The 19,701-nt window shown below is 37.4% G+C and overlaps 1 protein-coding gene across 11 annotated transcripts in view; it reads right to left on the minus strand.

Annotated features, from left to right (window-relative positions):
• Positions 1-11,564: 11,564 nt before the first annotated feature.
• The window catches only part of SYT16 (synaptotagmin 16), a 251,577-nt gene continuing 243,440 nt past the window's right edge, over positions 11,565-19,701 (minus strand). For all 11 annotated transcript variants that reach the window (XM_067028373.1, XM_067028374.1, XM_067028377.1 and 8 more), the window contains one exon: positions 11,565-12,455. In XM_067028373.1, the coding sequence (XP_066884474.1) occupies positions 12,142-12,455 (314 nt within the window). In that variant the 3' untranslated portion in view covers positions 11,565-12,141. The remainder of the gene's footprint in view (positions 12,456-19,701) is intronic.

Here is a 19,701-nt window from a genome sequence, read left to right on the forward strand (position 1 = left end):
TGAGTATCGACATTGAATATTTCACTAGCTTGCCCAGTTAAAACACAAGACATAACAGTGCAAGAGTAATACATTAAAACCACTGTTGCTGAAATCTTGAACATTACAAAAATAGAAAGGTATTCTAGCTTTTAAGTTGACCAGTTTAAAAAATTCCAAACTGTTTTCTATACACTATTCACTGATAGAATTTAGTAATTTTAGAAATGGGGTGGGTCATTACATTCTATAGCTGTTTGTTCTGGTAACAGCTAGAGATACATTCATGCTTCTTAAATAGGAGACACCATAAGTCAATAAGTCATACTGTGAGAAACACGAGGACACCGATTTGGAATGTTCTGAAGATTTTCAGAAGTTTCTAAAAGAGAGTTTAACCCTTTGGAAGAGAAAAGTACTTTTCGTTTTTCTCTTAAACCTCTGGGCCACCCAGAGATTGACTCTCTGCTAGAAAATTTGAGAAAATATGACAGCAGCTGGGTCTGAAAAGGCCCATGAAGCAATGGGAGAGGTTTAGACAGCTCCTACCTTACAACCAGCAAGTCTGGCCCTGCACGATGAATTTGCCCAGGAACGCCTGCTTGTGACTGAAATCTAAAGGAAGACCAGCTTTTATATTAAACCATGTCATACTAAACTATCCCCGTAAGTGAAATCCATAAAACTAATGACCAGCCTTCACAATCACCAAAAAGTCAGGGCAGTCAAGTACATATAAATAACTCATTAAAGTAAACAAGGGAAAGAAAAGGTACAGGTTTACAATATTAATACATCTCCAGCATCCAGCAGTGAATAGAACAGAAATACAAAGCACACTCCCTGCTAAGGACAGTGTGCTCCACGTAGGGGAGCACAGTCTCCCCAAAATAGTTAAATATGTTCAAAATGAATGAATCATTCATATTTATATTTTTTTCATGCAAGTTCCTCAAGGACACCCATCAAAAGTTGAGATATGAAGGAAAACCAATAAAATATTTTAAAACAACAGAGTTGCACACAGTATGCATATGGTAAAACATAAATGTGTGAATGTGAACAACTGTTTCAGATGCCATATGAAGACCAAAAAAAAAAAATCAAGAGTCAGATTTATCTTGCATTGTGAATACAAAATATTGCTATGAAATCTTGGATGTACCTTGAAAATATTTCTTTTCATCTTTACTTTTTTTCTGGGAGATAATAAATGCTATTTAGGAAGAAAATGATTATGTGGGTGAGGACAGTCACTTGAGAGCGGAGAGGTGGAGGAGACTGATTCTTCAAAAGAAAAATAATAATGTAGATTGAAGAACCTTTTTTGGTGGGGGAAGTATCTTTCCAAATACTGTATTTAAAACCCCATTTTGTAAAAAAAAAAAAAATGCTATTCAATTTAATACTTTCCTTATGCTTGAAGTTAAAATGTTCTTTAAGAAAGGTCTGTGTTCAACTCAAAGATTGGCAAGCCTAATAAAAAGATGGATTTGTAATTTGTTCTGTGGTCAGGGTGTCTGAGCAAGAGAATTAGAAGATAATACTTTATTTTTATATTCTCAGAGGGGGAATGGCTAAAGGCCATTCCAACTTTAACTTTTAGTCAAATTACTGACATTCTATGAATATATAGCTCAATGACTGGCAGAAATTTAAAAGTGTCATTTACTAGGATATAAGTAAGAATGGATTTACCTTAAAATAAAAATAATGAAACATCTCACAGTCTTCAGAAACTCTTAATTCTGCAAAGTCTTTTTTCATCTGTTACTTAGTCAGGCCTACGGCCCTGGTACAGAGTGGGGACCCAGAGTGTTTGTTATATTAATGAAGGGATGAATGAAACTTTTTCTTACAACAACCTGGCAAAAAAAATAATAATAATAAGTAAAATGAGTATTACCCTTCCCATGTGACAGATGCAAAAATGAAGGCTTAGAGAACTTGTGATCTGACATTCATTTTAGAGCTCATTAGGGGAAGATTTGGTACCAGAACAGAGGCCTCATTAATTTTCATCTAATCCAGTATTCTTTCTACAACCACACCTTCATCCCTGCAATAATCAATAATGGCCAGTTCCACAAGTTGCTGCAGCTACAAAGCAAAGGGTAATCAGTACACATATAAATAATGTCAAGACGTTCACCAGATATTGATCATCAGTCAAGCCTCCCCCTTTGCCCAGTGTGATTATTGGTATTATCACTCCATCACCCACCACTTGCTCAGTCAGCCTATGTATTATCAGGGCTCATCCTTCCCTTCAGAATTCAGAGCTCCTGTATGATCCAGATGCTTATATACCACCTTTGGCTAATCTGTACAATCGACTATGACAGGGCACAATCACAAAGCTTCCTTCCTCTTGGCAGCAGTGGTAAATGTAAAGTCATAGAAACTAGTAACAGAAGGTGGTTTTCTGTCATGAATCAGTAATAATGTAATTAGTACTTTTTTTATCAATATATATTTAAATCACTGCTCAACAACAAAAATGCCACAGAGTATCTAAATTTGGGGATCACATCCTCAGAGCCTTCGAAGCTTTCCCTGCCTAGATTCTAAAGGATGGGGGAAAGGGCTTAGATATGTTAACTTAAATGATCAAATTATGTGATTATTTTCATGAATCTTCTCCTCAAATGTAAAATAAGCTCAGTATCACATAGGTAAAATTGATTCCAGGTTGGAGGTTGCTACATTTTATTTGATGAACCATATGAATTAATCCATCTATTTTTCTTGAGATCAGGCACATTAACAAAATGTAACAGAGTAATTATAACTGCAAATAAAATTAAACAAATAATAAACGAACCAGTACATCCAGACTGGTATATTATTCCTCAGAGTTAAAAAGCAATGAGTTATCAAGACTTGAAAAGACACAGAGGAACCTATAATGCATGTTACTAATGAAAGAAGCCAGTCTGAAAAGACCACACACTGTATGATTCCAACCATATGACATTCTGGAAAAGGCAAAACTATGGAGACAGTAAAAAGATCACCAGTTGCCAAGAGTTAGCAGAGAGGGACGAATAAGCAAAACACAAAAGATTTTTAGGGTAGTGAAACACCTAGGAGTGAACCCTAATGTAAACTACAGACTTTGGATGGCAAGAATGTGTCACTGTAGGTTCATCAATAGTGCCGAATGTACCGACCCTGGTGCGGGATGTTGATAATGGGCAGGATGGGTGGGGGGGTGGGGTTAAGTGTGGGGGAAGGGAGTTACTTGCACTTTCTGCTCAATTCAGCTGTGAACTTAAAATCGCTAAAAAAAAAATTGTTTACACATTTTTTAAAAAAGTAAATAGATCACAAGGACCATCATGTTTTTTTCCCTAAAAATAGAGGTCAAATCTTATTCCAACAGATATTTTTACAGAAATTTCTCAGTCACAATAAAGTATGCAAATACTAACTTCTTATTCACAAACTTAAAATAATAGAATCTTCAATAAATTAAATTAAAAATTCTGGAAAAGACTGCGTTTCATAACACTAAAGTTTAATTTGTAGCTGCATTAGTATGGTGGCATAATAAAAGACTGCATTATATTTGGGGATAGTTGTAAATTAATAAACATTATCATGGTCCACAAGGAAATGTGGCAAAATTAGCAAGCCTTGCTGAAGGTGCCAACTATAAAGAACTTGACAGACTCTTGAGAGACACACAGCCCTAGAAAGTGAATATATTATATGGAATAACTTACATGGAAATGTTCTTTTAGTGTACATGTTCCTCACCAACCAGAGTTTTCATTGGCAGCCTTCCGATATCTTTTCCCAAACACCAAGGTCTTTAGCAAATTAGAGATGTGAACTTTTTGTTATGTATTTTATTACAGACCATCAATAGGGCAACACTAAAAAATTGTCTTCAGTAAGAATTTTTAGGTCAGCAAAATTTTTTTTAACATCTTTATTGGGGTATAATTGCTTTACAACGGTATGTTAGTTTCTGCTTTATAACAAAGTGAATCAGCTATACGTATACATATATCCCCATATCTCCTCCCTCTTGCGTCTCCCTCCCACCCTCCCTATCCCACCCCTCTAGGTGGTCACAAAGGACCGAGCTGATCTCCCTGTGCTAAGCGGCTGCTTCCCACTAGCTATCTATTTTACATTTGGTAGTGTATACATGTCAATGCCACTCTCTCACTTCGTCCCAGCTTACCCTTCCCCCTCCCCATGTCCTCAAGTCCATTCTCTACGTCTGTGTCTTTATTCCTGTCCTGCCCCTAGGTTCTTCAGAACCATTTTTATTTCTTAGATTCCCTATATATGTGTTAGCATATTTGTTTTTCTCTTTCTGACTTACTTCACTCTGTATGACAGACCCTAGGTCCATCCACCTCACTACAAATAACTCAATTTCTTTTCTTTTTATGGCTGAGTAATATTCCATTGTATATATGTGCCACATCTTCTTTATCCATTCATCTGTCAATGGACACTTAGGTTGCTTCCATGTCCTGGCTATTGTAAATAGAGCTGCAATGAACATTTTGGTATATGACTCTTTTTGAATTATGGTTTTCTCAGGGTATATGCCCAGTAGTGGGATTGCTGGGTCGTATGGTAGTTCTATTTTTAGTTTTTTAAGGAAACTCCATACTGTCCTCCATCGTGGCTGTATCAATTTACTTTCCCACCAACAGTGCAAGAGGGTTCCCTTTTCTCCACACCCTCTCCAGCGTTTATTGTTTGTAGATTTTTTGATGATGTAGGCCACCACACATTCTGACTTAACTTACATGGATTGAGACATGTTTAGTATATATTTGAGATAAATTTTTATAACGTTAAGAATTACAAGCAATAAATCCACTGGAAAAATTCCTAGTTTTGCCTTCTGTTATAAAATTGAAAGCATTAAAAGTTAGATTCACACTGATTTTAAATTCTTTGAGACTAGAAAATAATTACTGGTCCATCTGCCAAGATAGGGACACCCCCTATGTTGACACTTACCCATTTCATAGGATGTCCCAAATGTGCTTAGTGTATAACGTCTAAGACAAATTTTAATCAAAAGAAGCAGAGAAGCAAGCAGGTATCTTTGTTCACAGCGTCACCCCTTTATCTGGCAGCCTCTGTCCAGTTCACTTTTTCAAAAAGTACAAGGTAGCCGTGCCTTTCAACTATTAAATCACTGAGCTCATAAGAACTGTGTCACATTTGTTTGTATAGACCTAGCGTTCCAGGGTCTAACTTACTGCCGTGCAAAGAGCATTCAATATTCAATTCTAAAAATAAATATATTAAATAAATAAATATTTAGAAACAAAAATGATTGTTCGGCTCAAGCTGTTTTCCTCACCTGCTATTTTCCAGGCCCTAGCCGAGAGTCTGGGATATGATATAATTAATAACTTTTGAATGAATAAATTTTATATAAACTAAAACAATAAAATAGAGCAAGTAGATACTTTAAAGGGAAAATGAAGTAAACAAAAATACTGCATAAGTATGGTGATACCAATGGGAAGACAGCCTTCTCACCGTCTTTAAAGTGCAATTGATAACACCTTCGTTTAAAGGCATAAAACCCCCATGGAGACAACCGAAGGTGGCCTTAGTGAGTTATGGAGAGCAGGTAGCATTGTTTTATTCTATGAGTGTCCCTAGGCCTCCATTCCTGCCTCTGAATATGTTCTGTTAAGGCTCAAGATGTTTTACAGGTCTCACAGTGGCTATAAATATAGCTGATTATTGTCTGTGTGTCTAGGATACTGCTTTGTGACCTGAGGGAAACAAAAACAAAGTACCATAGGAAAGGAAACTCACCTGGAGCCTGCAGGCATCCCCAATCAGCTAAACAAAGCCTGAGCAGGCACTCCCTGGAAAAAGCCTTCTATGATGCAGAGAAAAATCAATGTGGAAAAATATCCAAAGGGGAAGAGGGCAGGCCTGGAGTACTGTTATTGTTGATCCTGTTTGGAGGTTACATATAAAAATATTAGGCTCAGAAGGAACTTTAGAAAGGCTGTCTTCCTGGGTGCCCTGCTGTTCCCCTTTAGTCGGAACCCACAGCTCATGCAGATGTTTCTATTTCTTTCTCTTTTTTTGATGTTTCTATTTTAAAAGACTTCCAAAGGTGATGATTCTGTGATCTCCCTTGGTGATTCCCCTGCAATGTGACCAAGGCCTACTCCAAGTCCCCGGCTTCCTAGAGGATTTTTCCAATACATTGAATTGATACATTTCACCTGTTTCCAATAACTCAAAACAAGAAACATGACTTTTCGTGGTACATGATTAGACTAACTGAACAATTGTATGTTGGTAAGCACTGCTGTTTTTATTGTGACATTGCTTCAAAGTGTAGTCACCGCACTCCAAAAAGATGTTAAGTCCTGTGCTATCCCAAAGAGACAAGGAAATCCAAAGAATACATTGTGAATTAGCGTAAAACCCTCTTCATATCATTCTCCTTATATCTCAGTTAAACTCTCTTGACTTGCTTTAGGTGGAAGCTCTGACTCTGTCCACATGTTAAGAAGAGAGGGGGTGAGTCATCCTCTTGGTAAGAGCTCTTTACATTCTGGATAACTGTTCCTAGAAATCCCTCCTCAGTTTTCTCAATACCTATCCAACCCCTTTAACTTCCCTACGTGCTAAATTATTCCCAACTAAAATTCCTAAGCTATCCTTCTCCAATTTCTTCATGTTTCTCCTTAACTGAGAATCGTAGGACTTGAGTCAACACTTTGGCAATTTGGCAGCTTCGGGAATGTGGCCTCACACTTCCCCATCCCAGAACCCTGCTCAGTTTAAAACCACCAGTATGCGTGACTGGTTCATGGCACCTGGTTATGCCCAACATGAGGAGGTTTGCTGCTGACCACTTCTTCAGATCCACAGAAGAGCCACAAAGGCTCTTCTAAGTTCTCAGGAAACTCTCCTCTTTACTTAAGATTTGAACACCAGAGGACAACTGAACACATTTTCTATTACATCAACAAGTCACTCTTAAAAACCATTCTAAAAAAGAGCATCAACCCTGATAGAATTCCTTTGAATTATGACTTCTGAAGGGAAACAGATAAATAATTGGTCCTATTAATTCCCAGTTGAACAGTTAGGTAAGTTTGAATAGCTGCATTATTAGATCTTTAAAATTTTTTACCTTTAAGTATATAATTTGGATATATAACATAAGCCCAAAAAAAGAATGTTGCCCATTTTGAAAAGAGTGTCAGTATAGTGCCACATTATTTATTTTACTTTTCACATCAAAGTTGAAATAGGTACTCACGTTGCCATCTTTACCAACTCTTTTGATGGGAACAAGGTGCTCTGTCCACATATGAACAGTAGAGAAGAGCTGGGTGTAAGGAGACTCCATGAGTGTGATTTACCAAGATGTGCACAAAAGCACCAGGGTGGATAAAAGATTTGGTCATTATACCTCACTGGGGGTTTATTAAGACTCTGTTTCCTCCATACACCAGGCTTATCCCGGTTGAGGTTGCCCCAAATTCAGATTAGCTTCATGTAATGTCAGTGGTATAGTGGTGAGCATAGCTGCCTTCCAGACTAGCTTCATGTGCCTACCCTTTTTAAAGTATCTGAAAATTGTTATTAGTTTCTCTCTAGCATTACTATCACTTTCACTAGAAAGAGAAACAAATCTTAAATGCATTTTTTAAAGCATGATTATGAGAGGGCAACACTGAATGGTTACCATATGCCCATCTCTATGCTGTTATTTCATTATTGAAAAAAAAAACAAGACCTTATGTGGTAGGAATTATTTCCATTTTCTAGTTGAATAAACAGGGTCACAGGCTGGCTAAGTAATTTTCTTAAGTCCACACAGTAGGCAAAGTTCATCCAAACCCAGGCTAAGACCACAGCCTGTGCCAACTTCTCTGAGTTGCGTTAGACCAATTTCATCCTCCCCATCTTAAAGTATTTTCCAGAATTCCACAAGTTGTGAAAAATGATACTCAACCTAAAACGGCTTTTGGTTTACACGCGTTTACTCTTCTTGCATATATGCAATAGATGCTGGCAGTATCTAGCATATTTATTTATTCTTTAATTCTTCCATACTCATGCTATATAATTTGTTTGTTTTATAGTTTTGCCTAACTTTTCTCTTTGGAACACACAAATGATTTTTAATACAGTAAAAAAATACTTCTGCCATTTCAGGATTATCTATCATTTGCTCTCATTGTGGATCAAATAGAATGGAATGCTCTTTAGTCACAGTTTACTCAAAGGTAAGAGGAGGGACCACATGTAATTTCTAGCCCTGTTTCTTCACCATTAAAGGATATGCCTGCATTTGGTTTTATATCATCTACGAATAATCCTTTCCTACTCACTTTTTTGATCTTCATGTACTAAGCCCTCTGCTGCAAAAGGATAGCCAGGCTTTTGAGAAACCCTCAGTTCCATGGTCCACACTGAACCATGAATTTAGTCAATTCAATGGCTATCAGAGAAGCATTTTCACTTAAACTGATGGGAGTTTCAACTTAAACAATGCATTACTTGAAAAGAAAAGAGTTTGGGTTGTCAGCTAAGGCCATGTGGTACAGCCAGGATGTAAAACACAGTGACTGACCGAGACTTGTTAACAATTTATAAAATACTGTGGGTGCTACATGTCGCAAGGGCAGAGGCTGTGTTTCAGGCTCGCTGTAGCACCTGGCACTATGGAGAATACCAACGTTTGAGGTCAATACGTCACCGTCATGGAAGGAGTTGCAGAGTGAACAGTGCCTAAAGTGAGCGACAATGCAGTACGATGCTCTCTTTTTCTCTTCCCATCATGGCGGGGATTCTTTCTCAAACTTTGCACAGGTGGAATGCCAGGTCTATTACTTCCAAAGGCGTTACAAGCTCTTTTTCTCTTAAGAAAGGCAAGACTTCCCCCCTCACAGTTATGCAACAGGAGCAAAAAGAGATTCCAAAACAACTGTACATCACACTGGGAGCCAGTGAAGGAGAGAAGTGAGAGCAGGTGCTCGGCTGCCTGGTGAATGGCCCATTTAAAAATCCAACAATAGTCAGAGGGACGCAGAGAACGCAAGAGTCACCACCGTGTTTGGGGAAACGGGCACTTCTCGATTCAGTGTAAACTCATTCCCTGAAAGAAGGCACGCTGTAAACCAGCTTTCCATAAACCTAGTGCATCATTTACCCTCCACAATAGTATTTTAAAAGCATTCTCTTCAGGAAAAACTCAGGGCAAGAACTACTCAAGCAACAAATATTAGTGCTTCTTCAGTTTCGTATGTCCCTATGACATATTAATTATTAGCTAGATAAAATAGGTAAAAGCAGCTTTAACATGGCAGAACCAACTAATTATCTTTCATAACTCCTTTGAAAAGCAAATGCAGATATGAAAGCTCAAGTGAAAAACATGTTAAGTGCATTGTGTCTAGACTTTGCCAAGAAAATAAGGAAATTTAAGTGCACAAAATGAAAAGATTTTACTAAACCAGAATTTCAAGTCTATGTAAAAAAATTCACCTCATATTTTGATGTATCTTGTCATTAGCATTTTATATTTATACAATCAGCTTTAGGGTGAATGTTGCTAGATATTCAAGATGTACATGCATCCTACATGGTAAATAGCACCAACATAGTAAAATTATACAAATGAAAAATGCTTTTCAGGCATTCTTCCCTTAAAATTTCTGTAAACTGTATCATAAGCAGACTATTAGAAAGCAGATCAAACACACAAGGATATTTTCACTACATCAGCAGAAAACCCTAGAAATGGTGAGTCAAGGCAGCAGTAAATGAAGTATAGCTGATTATTGGGCACTAGAGACAAGGGATGCAGAAAAACATAGAGCAGGAAAATATGAGGAGAAAAAATCCAGGCCTGTCTGTACAATAGATGCAGATTTTTTCAAATGTAAATTTTAAAGTGAATGCTGCTTTTATGTCACTGCATAAAGGAAAGCATAACAAGGCTGCTCTGCTTCCCTTTAAGCACAAGCGCATAAAGAGAGTAAGGGATGTGAAAAGCCAGTTCTTTGTGCTGCTACTTAATCAATTGCACTCAGTTCTACTCGATGACACAGCCGCACTGCAAAGACCACTCAGCAGTTAATGGATATGATGTTGGAAAAGCACTTTGAGGTCTTCCAAAGCAAGGTAGGGGAAAACCCCAAAGGAGCATGGTTTTACTACTTATTCCCAATAACTGAGCAGCATTATATCCGAAACTCCCATGACCTGAAAAGAAATTAAGATATTCATTTATTTTTCTAATTCTGATTCTTCCATACGAAATCACTTCTTTCAAAAGCTTCAAATCAGAGTCGAGTTATCCTGTGTCTTAGTCTGGGCTTGTCAGGATAACCGTTACATGCTGTAAGGAATAAATATGTGCTTCAAGTGTTACAGCCTACGTTTACAATCTGTCAAAATGTAGAGCTGAGGAGGAGTTATGTGTTTTTAACTGTATACATCCATCACTAGCTATCACTCTTCCCACAGACAGCAAAAAGTCAACAACGAAACATAAAAGCTAAAAATAAGTGACAGCAATTGCTCAGAAGAGCTGCACATGGAGCTCAGTGTTACATGTACACAACACATTCCTTCCCTTTTCCTATTACTGCCAATTTAAAGTAATTGAAATTAAGGGCTCAGATCTAAGAAAATAAACATGCACTGCACAAAAATGTAAAAGTCAGTCAGAAGTAAAATTTCATGCTCATAACCATACATGATCAGTGTTTCAAATGGCACGTGCCCAAAATGCAAGTAGTGACTGATATATGTTGCTGCAAATACCACAAAAAAATGACAATTATAGGCACTTCAAATGCTCAAAGAAGAATTAGGGTCATTGCTTACAAACTGAAAATATTCTTCATTCACAGGTGTTATAACATGTTCATTTCTAAGTCAATCAAATCAACATTTATTAAAGATCCACTGTATACAATGTATTATGCTCTGATGATGGAAAATATGGCATTAAAAAAGTATGGTTTAGGGCTTCTCTGGTGGCACAGTGGTTGAGAGTCCGTCTGCCGATGCAGGGGACACGGGTTCGTGCCCCGGTCGGGGAAGATCCCGCCTGCCGCGGGAGCGGCTGGGCCCGTGAGCCATGGCCACTGAGCCTGCGCGTCCGGAGGCTGTGCTCCGCAATGGGAGAGGCCACAACAGTGAGAGGCCCGCATACCGCAAAAAAAAAAAAAAAAAAGTATGGTTTACATGCAAATACAGAATGAAAATATATGTATGAGTGAGTATATTGTACTGAATATAGAAAAAGCATAATCTACAAAGAGCACACTAGGTTCAGAAAAATCAATACCTCCATGACTTAATAGGTTTTTCAGTTTTCTTCTCATTCTGTAAGAATTATTAGGTGAGAAAAACAGCATAAAAACCTTGAAAGTTTTAATTTTGTAATCTTACATACTCAAAAGGAGACAAGTTGTCTTACAACAGTAGTTTTCGAATTCTTTTTTAGTTTCAAAATGGGTCACCTAACCAAATCTCATAGGAAACCACAATATATAAGTGAGATAAACAAAGAGGTATTTAATTCATACAAATTTGCTTTATAAGTGTAAGTTTTTAACATTTATTTGTTAGGCAAATAAATGAAGGGTTTTTTTTATAAAGAGAAAAACATGAAATAGGGGATTATGGATGACAGTTACATTCTTCTATGAGCCTCAGCGTCAGATTCATTTCTGTATTTTGGAGTATTTTGCCCCATACTAAGAAAATTCTGATTCCTACACACAAGTGGTTACAAACAGTAACTTTTAACATCTCCCTTGCAATCTAAGGGAGCAGAGACAGCCAGAGAAGCTTCATTCCATAGCCTGAACCACAATTTAATAACCTATTAACAGAAATTAACTCAACATCATTCATCTCAACTACAATAACATTTCCAATAAAGTATACTCGACAGTGCATATGGGCTTGTTTTAAAAATTACAGTATTTAAATCCAAGTCAAACCTTTGACAAACCCAAAGATCCTTCCACCCCCAGAATGTCCTAGGGTCTAGTAGAATCCAATCCCTACGTAAAGCCTGTCTTTACAAAAAGCCTGCCAGCAAGCACTGAGTTGGTATCAGTACTCAAAACACGGGTCACCAGTGTAGGTATAGCCCACAAACACCTCTTGGCAAACCTAGGATTCGAGTAAAGTGTGCCACCTGCAGACCTGCTGCCCTTTGGTCTCCTTCATTTCCTCCCAATGGTCTTGCTCCTCCTCTCCACTACTGTTTTGACCCAGAGCAATCCAACCAATCATCTCTTTACGCTTCATGGTACGCCTGTTATACACAGAAATCATCAACGTAACATCAGAGAGCTGAAAGAGGGCCACCTGGAAAACAAAGGTCTCCTTATAGACAGGATTGGGCTGACCACGTCGGATGGATGTCTTGCAACGGGACATCTCTTGACCCACAGAACTGAGAAGGAAGAGCTTTCCATATGTATCTGAGGAAACAATGGAAATGAGAAAACATCAGTGCCTTCCGTTTTGCTAGTTTAATTGCAATATCTACGTGGGCTGTGCATTTTTCCTTTTTAACATACTGAGTAGCATCTTTAGGCCCAGAACTTGCTGTAGGACTAACACATCTTACATGAGCTCTTCAGGAAAGGGATTATTACCTTTATGCTTAATATTTCATGCGGCCCACCATGGGGCACCTTGCTGATGTTCATTAGAAGCTCTGTATGTGCAAGGCTATGTACATGCACAGGCACGTGTGCAATGGTATTTGTGGACATGCACAGTTCTTCATCCACATTTTATTTATGAACTATAAATATACATTTTGCTCTATGTGTCTTTCTTTTCATTGTCAAAGGGCTGTTTATGCCTAAAGAGTCTCTTCTCTTCTCATTCTCTACATATTCTTTGGACCATGTTATCCACTCAGTGACAACTACAAGATCTGTATCTCTGGCCTAGACTTCCCTCCCAAGCTCAAGATCCAACTGAATACCATAATTCTTCTTGTGGAAATCCCATCTCACACTCATCATGTCTCCAACTCTTAAAAACTTGCTCTTTTAGTGTTCTCCAGCCCTGTGAATGGTGGCATCATCTGCTCAAGTACCCAAGTCAGAACTCAGGATGGAATTTTTGACTAGACTGGCTTCCCTACCCCTAGTCCAGTCAATCAACCACCAAGTTCTGTTGATTCTACCTCCTCAATAGTTCCCAAATCCACCCACTTCTTTGCATCCCAATGCTACTGAACTCTCAGTGTACACCATCAGCTCAGGTCACCAGCATTTCCCACTTGCATTATTGCATGTTTCTTCACTGATCTCCAGTCACTGGATTGTCAGGGGGGTCTTTGTAAAATGCAGATCTGGTTGTGTCACTCTCCCTAATAAACAAAGACTAAACCTTCAATACATCCCACGAGTCTCAGGATAAAAGCTAAATTTCTCGGTATAGACCACATACCCTGACACTTTTATCTTCCAGTTTCATTATGCACCACCGTTGCCTTTATACACTGCATCCCCACTACACTGAATACCTTATCCCTCCAACCCACTCTGCTGTCTTTCCCTTTCACTTCTGCATAAGCTATACATGCCATGATATCCCGAATGATATCTACCTTCACATGACTTCCATGCATTAGTTTAGTTTGGATGTCACTTTATCCTGGAATCTTTGCTGACCACTTGCCCCCATGCTGACCATCTGTGGGCTCCATCAAAATCTAGTTTTAGCCTCTCTCAGCACTTATTACCCAGTATTTCCATTACCCGCTTACTTGTCTGCAAAACTGTCAGTTCCCAGATGGGAGAAAGAGAGACTGCCCTGTTTACCACTGTAACCCCGTGCCTGGGGTAATGCCTAACATGTGGTAGACACTCAGTAAATATTAAATATTTTGTAATGAATGTCTATGACCAGCCAGGAGTCTCAACTTTCTTTTTTCTTTTGGACTTAAGTTTTCAAACTTGCAAAATGGAGCTAAACCCTTCATTTTATAACCCCTGCACTAGAATGCCATGAGATGTTGACTAGCATCATAGGTTTACTCATTTATAGAAGGTAAGTACTAACACAGTCTATTACTTTTACTAAAATTCCTGAATGGATAATTACAAAGAAAATTGTATCCTAAGAAAATTCTATTTATATTAAAATCAATTAATTTATCAATTTCTTGACTTACTCTTAACTACAGTTTTTACCACTAATTTATGTGTCCTATCCTTTAAAAAAAAAATCCACAAGTTCCGGTGTTTCCCGAATTTTATCATTCTGTACATTCTGTTCAATGCAGGCTAAATGCTGATTAGTGTTTACTGCTCACTTTCCCACCTAACAACCAGTCAAACTTTTTAAAGTGTAAACCCAGAGCTCTGTAATTTACTGTTCTCTACAAGAGCATTGTAAGATAGGAAACAAATTACAACCTGCAGTTTTCTTTCTTTGTCGATCTTTTTCTATTCTGGTTTGATATGTTATTTTATGCAGTTGTCTACTGAGAAACACAAGGTGTGAAATTACACTTCAGGTGTGAAAAACACTTCTCTGTCTCAAAAACAGGGCTCTCCACTCTTCAAACTACTCTACGGAAAAAGCTGTCAGAAAACCAACAATGGGGGAGTGAACTTGTGTTTCCACAACTGTACAGCTACAGGATTCCTGTAGGAAAAGTTCAATCCAGTCACCAAACTGGTCTGGCAATTCTGGTACCAGTTATGGCAGTGAAAATTGAATCAATCTTGCAGACAAAGACCTGTTCATTTCACAAAGAGAGCAATTTCCAGCTTTATCCTGTCAGAAGATCATTTTCTAATTATGAGAAAGCCTACTTACTCCCAAACCACCATCAATGAAGCTGAATATACATGTATGACAAAAGGGGGAAATAATAATTTTATAAACAATCCAGTCTGAGGACACCTGACCAGAAGAAGAAAAATGTTGCTGATCATTCCAGCTCAAAAGGGAACCTTTTATTGGCTGTAATAATGTGCTTACTTCTTAGTGACCCAGGGCTGTGCCCAGAAAATTCTACTTGTGAGGAATAGTGGAGAGTAAGGCTGGGGTCTTTTGTGGTTCAATGACTTAATCTGATGAGCACCAGTCAGAATGGAAGAGGCAGAGTCAAGTAAATATGCAACTTAAGTGAGCTCTGTTTTAATTCTTTGGAATTGATAATACTTGCTGCAGAGCACCACCGAGCAGTATTTTTTTTTATTCAAACACAAAGTCACAAAAATTATAATCATCCTCATCAGTTCACTCAGTCCCATGTAATTAATTTATTTTTCATATTGACCTTTTGTTAGCACTTTTATGAATTCATCAGTTTTCCAATACAGTTCTGAAAACGCTTATTCATTCAGTTCACTAGTATAGTCAGTTACCAGAAACCTGTACTTATCAGAGTCTTTTCCATGAATTCCTTGAAGATGAAAACCTTTTATAGGAACATTTTTGCAAAAGCATCAAAGTACACCCAGAACTGTCTGTAAATGACAAAAGACTTAAAAATGACCATAGTTAAAGATTTGATGAAAGTTCATAATAATGCAATTGACAAGGAAATCTAGTTATTTCTCAGATATACATTTTAAAGTATTAACTAGAATTATGACATAACATTATACCAGAACATATAAGATTTTCAGAAATTTCATGTAATGCCTGAAACATTTATATTAACATATTTCCATACAAATAACCCAAAGAAAGTTTAGTATTATTGTGTTTTTTGTTTGTTTTTTTTATACTGCAGATTCTTATTAGTCATCAATTTTATAAACATCAGTGTATACATGTCAATCCCAATCGCCCAATTCAGCACACCACCAATCCCACCCCACTGCGGTTTTTCCCCCTTGGTGTCCATACGTTTGTTCTCTATATCTGTGTCTCAACTTCTGCCCTGCAAACCTGTTCATCTGTACCATTTATCTAGGTTCCACATATATGCGTTAATATACAATATTTGTTTTTCTCTTGCTGACTTACTTTCACTCTGTATGACAGTCTCTACATCCATCCATGTTTCAACAAATGACTCAATTTTGTTCCTTTTTATGGCTGAGTAATAGTTCATTGTATATATATATACCACAACTTCTTTATCCATTCATCTGTCGATGGGCATTTAGGTTGCTTCCATGACCTGGCTATTGTAAATAGTGCTGAAATGAACATTGGGGTGCATGTGTCTTTTTGAATTATGGTTTTCTCAGGGTATATGCTCAGTAGTGGGATTGCTGGATCATATGGTAATTCTATTTTTAGTTTTTTAAGGAACCTCCATACTGTTCTCCATAGTGGCTGAATCAATTTACATGCCCACCAGCAGTGCAAGAGGGCTCCCTTTTCTCCACACCCTCTACAGCATTTGTTGTTTATAGATTTTCTGATGAAGCGCAGTCTAACTGGTGTGAGGTAATATCTCATTGTCATTTTGATTTGCATTTCTCTAGTAATTAGTGATGTTGAGCAGCTTTTCATGTGCTTCATGGCCATCTGTATGTTTTCTTTGGAGAAATGTCGATTTAGGTCTTCTGCCCATCTTTGGATTGGGTTGTTTTTTTAATATTGAGCTGCATGAGCTGTTTATATATTTTGGAGATTAATCCTTTGTCCACTGATTTGTTTGCAAATATTTTCTCCCATCCTGAGGGTTGTCTTTTCATCTTGTTTATGGTTTCCTTTGCTGTGCAAAAGCTTTGAAGTTTCATTAGGTCCCATTTGTTTATTTTTGTTTTTATTTCCATTACTCTAGGAGGTGGATCAAAAAAGATATTGCTCTGATTTATGTCAAAGAGTGTTCTTCCTATGTTTTCCTCTAAGAGTTTTACAGTGTCCAGTCCTACATTTAGGTCTCTAATCCAGTTTGAGTTTATTTTTGTGTATGGTGTTAGGGAGTGTTCTAATTTCATTCTTTTACAAGTAGCAGTCCAGTTTTCCCAGCACCACTTATTGAAGAGACTGTCTTTTCTCCATGGTATATCTTTGCTTCCTTTGTCATAGATTAGTGGACCATAGGTGAGTGGGTTTATCTCTGGGCTTTCTATCTTGTTCCATTGATCTATGTTTCTGTTTTTGTGCCAATACTGTATTGTCTTGATTACTGTAGCTTTGTAGTATAGTCTGAAGTCAGGGAGTCTGATTCCTTCAGCTCCATTTTTTTCCTTCAAGACTGCTTTGGCTATTTGGGGTATTTTGTGTCTCCATACAAATTTTAAGACATTTTGTTCTAGTTCCGTAAAAAATGCCATTGGTAATCTGATAGGGATTGCATTGAATCTGTAGATTGCTTTGGGTAGTATAGTCATTTTCACAATGTTGATTCTTCCAATCCAAGAACATGGTATATCTCTCCATCTGTTGGTATCATCTTTAATTTCTTTCATCAGTGTCTTATAGTTTTCTGCAAACAGATCTTTGGTCTCCCTAGGTAGGTTTATTCCTAGGTATTTTATTCTTTTTGTTGCAATGGTAAATGGGAGTGTTTCCATAATTTCTGTTTCGGATTTTTCACCATTAATGTATAGGAATGCAGATTTCTGTGCATTAATTTTGTATCCTGCAACTTTACCAAATTCATTGATTAGTTCTAGTAATTTTCTGATGGCATTTTTAGGATTCTCTATGTATAGTATCATGTCATCTGCAAACAGTGACAGCTTTACTTCTTCTTTTCCAATTTGTATTCCTTTCATTTCTTTTTCTTCTCTGATTGCCGTGTATAGGACTTCCAAAACTATGTTGAATAGCAGTGGTGAGAGCGGACATCCTTGTCTCATTCCTGACCTTAGAGGAAATGCTTTCAGTTTTTCACCATTGAGAATGATGTTTTCTGTGGGTTTGTTGTATATGGCCTTTATTATGTTGAGGTAGGTTCCCTCTATGCCCACTTTCTGGAGAGTTTTTATCAAGAATGGGTGTTGAATTTTGTCAAAAGCTTTTTCTGCATCTATTGAGATGATCATATGGTTTTTATTCTTCAATTTGTTAATATGGTGTGTCACATTGATTGATTTGCGTATATTGAAGAATCCTTGCATCCTTGGAATAAATCCCACTTGATCGTGGTCTATGATCCTTTTAATATGCTGTTGGATTCTGTTTGCTAGTATTTTGTTGAGGATTTTTGTATCTATATTCACCAGTGATATTGGTCTGTAACTTTCTTTTTTTGTAGTATCTTTGTCTGGTTTTGGTATCAGGGTGATGGTGGCCTCATAGAATGAGTTTGGGAGTGTTCCTTCCCCCACAATTTTCTGGAAGAGTTTGAGAAGGATGGGTGTTGGCTCTTCTCTAAATGTTTGACAGAATTCACCTGTGAGGCCATCTGGTCCTGGACTTTTGTTTGTTGGAAGGTTTTTATTCACATTTTCAATTTCATTTCTTGTGATTCATCTGTTCATATTTTCTGTTTCTTCCTGGTTCAGTCTTGGAAGGTTATACCTTTATAAGAATTTGTCCATTTCTTCCAGGTTGTCCATTTTATTGGCATGGAGTTGCTTGTAGTAGTCTCTTAGGATGCTTTGTATCTCTGCAGTGTCTGTTGTAACTCCTCCGTTTTCATTTCTAATTTTATTGATTTGAGTCCTCTCCCTCTTTTTCTTGATCTGTCTGGCTAATGGTTTATCAATTTTGTTTATCTTCTCAAAGAACCAGCTTTTAGTTTTATTGACTTTGCTATTGTTTTGTTTCTATTTCATTTATTTCTGCTCTGATCTTTATGATTTCTTTCCTTCTGCTAACTTTGGGTTTTGTTTGTTCTTCTTTCTCTAGTTCCTTTAGGTGTAAGGTTAGATTGTTTACTTGAGATTTTTCTTGTTTCTTCAGGTAGGCTTGTATAGCTATAAACTTCCCTCTTAGAACTGCTTTTGCTGCATCCCATAGGTTTTGGATTGTCGTGTTTTCATTGTCATTTGTCTCTAGGTATTTTTTGATTTCCTCTTTGACTTCTTCAGTGATCTCTTGGGTTATTTACTAACGTATTGTTTAGCCTCCATGTGCTTGTGTTTTTTACGTTTTTTCCCTGTAATTCATTTCTAATCTCAGAGTGTTGTGGTCAGGAAAGATGCTTGATATGATTTCAATCTTCTTAATTTACTGAGGCTTGATTTGTGACCCACGGTGTCATCTATCCTAGAGAATGTTCTGTGCGCACTTGAGAAGTGTAATCTGCTGTTTTTGGATGGAATGTCCTATAAATATCAATTAAATCTATCTGGTCTATTGCATCATTTAAAGCTTCTGTTTCCTTATTTATTTTAATTTTGGATGATCTGTCCATTGGTGGAAGTGAGGTGTTAAAGTCCCGCACTATTATTGTGTTACTGTTGATTTCCTCTTTTATAGCTGTTAGCAGTTGCCTTATGTACTGAGGTGCTCCTATGTTGGGTGCATATATATTTATAATTGTTATATATTATTCTTGGATTGATCCCTTGATCATTATGTAGTGTCCTTCCTTGTCTCTTGTAACATTCTTTATTTTTAAGTCTATTTTATCTGGTATGAGTATACCTACTCCAGCTTTCTTCTGATTTCCATTTGCATGGAATATCTTTTTCCATCCCCTCACTTTCAGTGTGTATGTGTCCCTAGGTCTGAAGTGGGTCTCTTGCAGACAGCATATATATGGGTCTTGTTTTTGTATCCATTCAGCCAGTCTGTGTCTTTTGGTGGGAGCATTTAATCCATTTACATTTAAGGTAATTA

This window comes from Kogia breviceps, chromosome 3, assembly GCF_026419965.1.
Source record: "Kogia breviceps isolate mKogBre1 chromosome 3, mKogBre1 haplotype 1, whole genome shotgun sequence".
Taxonomy (NCBI): domain Eukaryota; kingdom Metazoa; phylum Chordata; class Mammalia; order Artiodactyla; family Physeteridae; genus Kogia; species Kogia breviceps.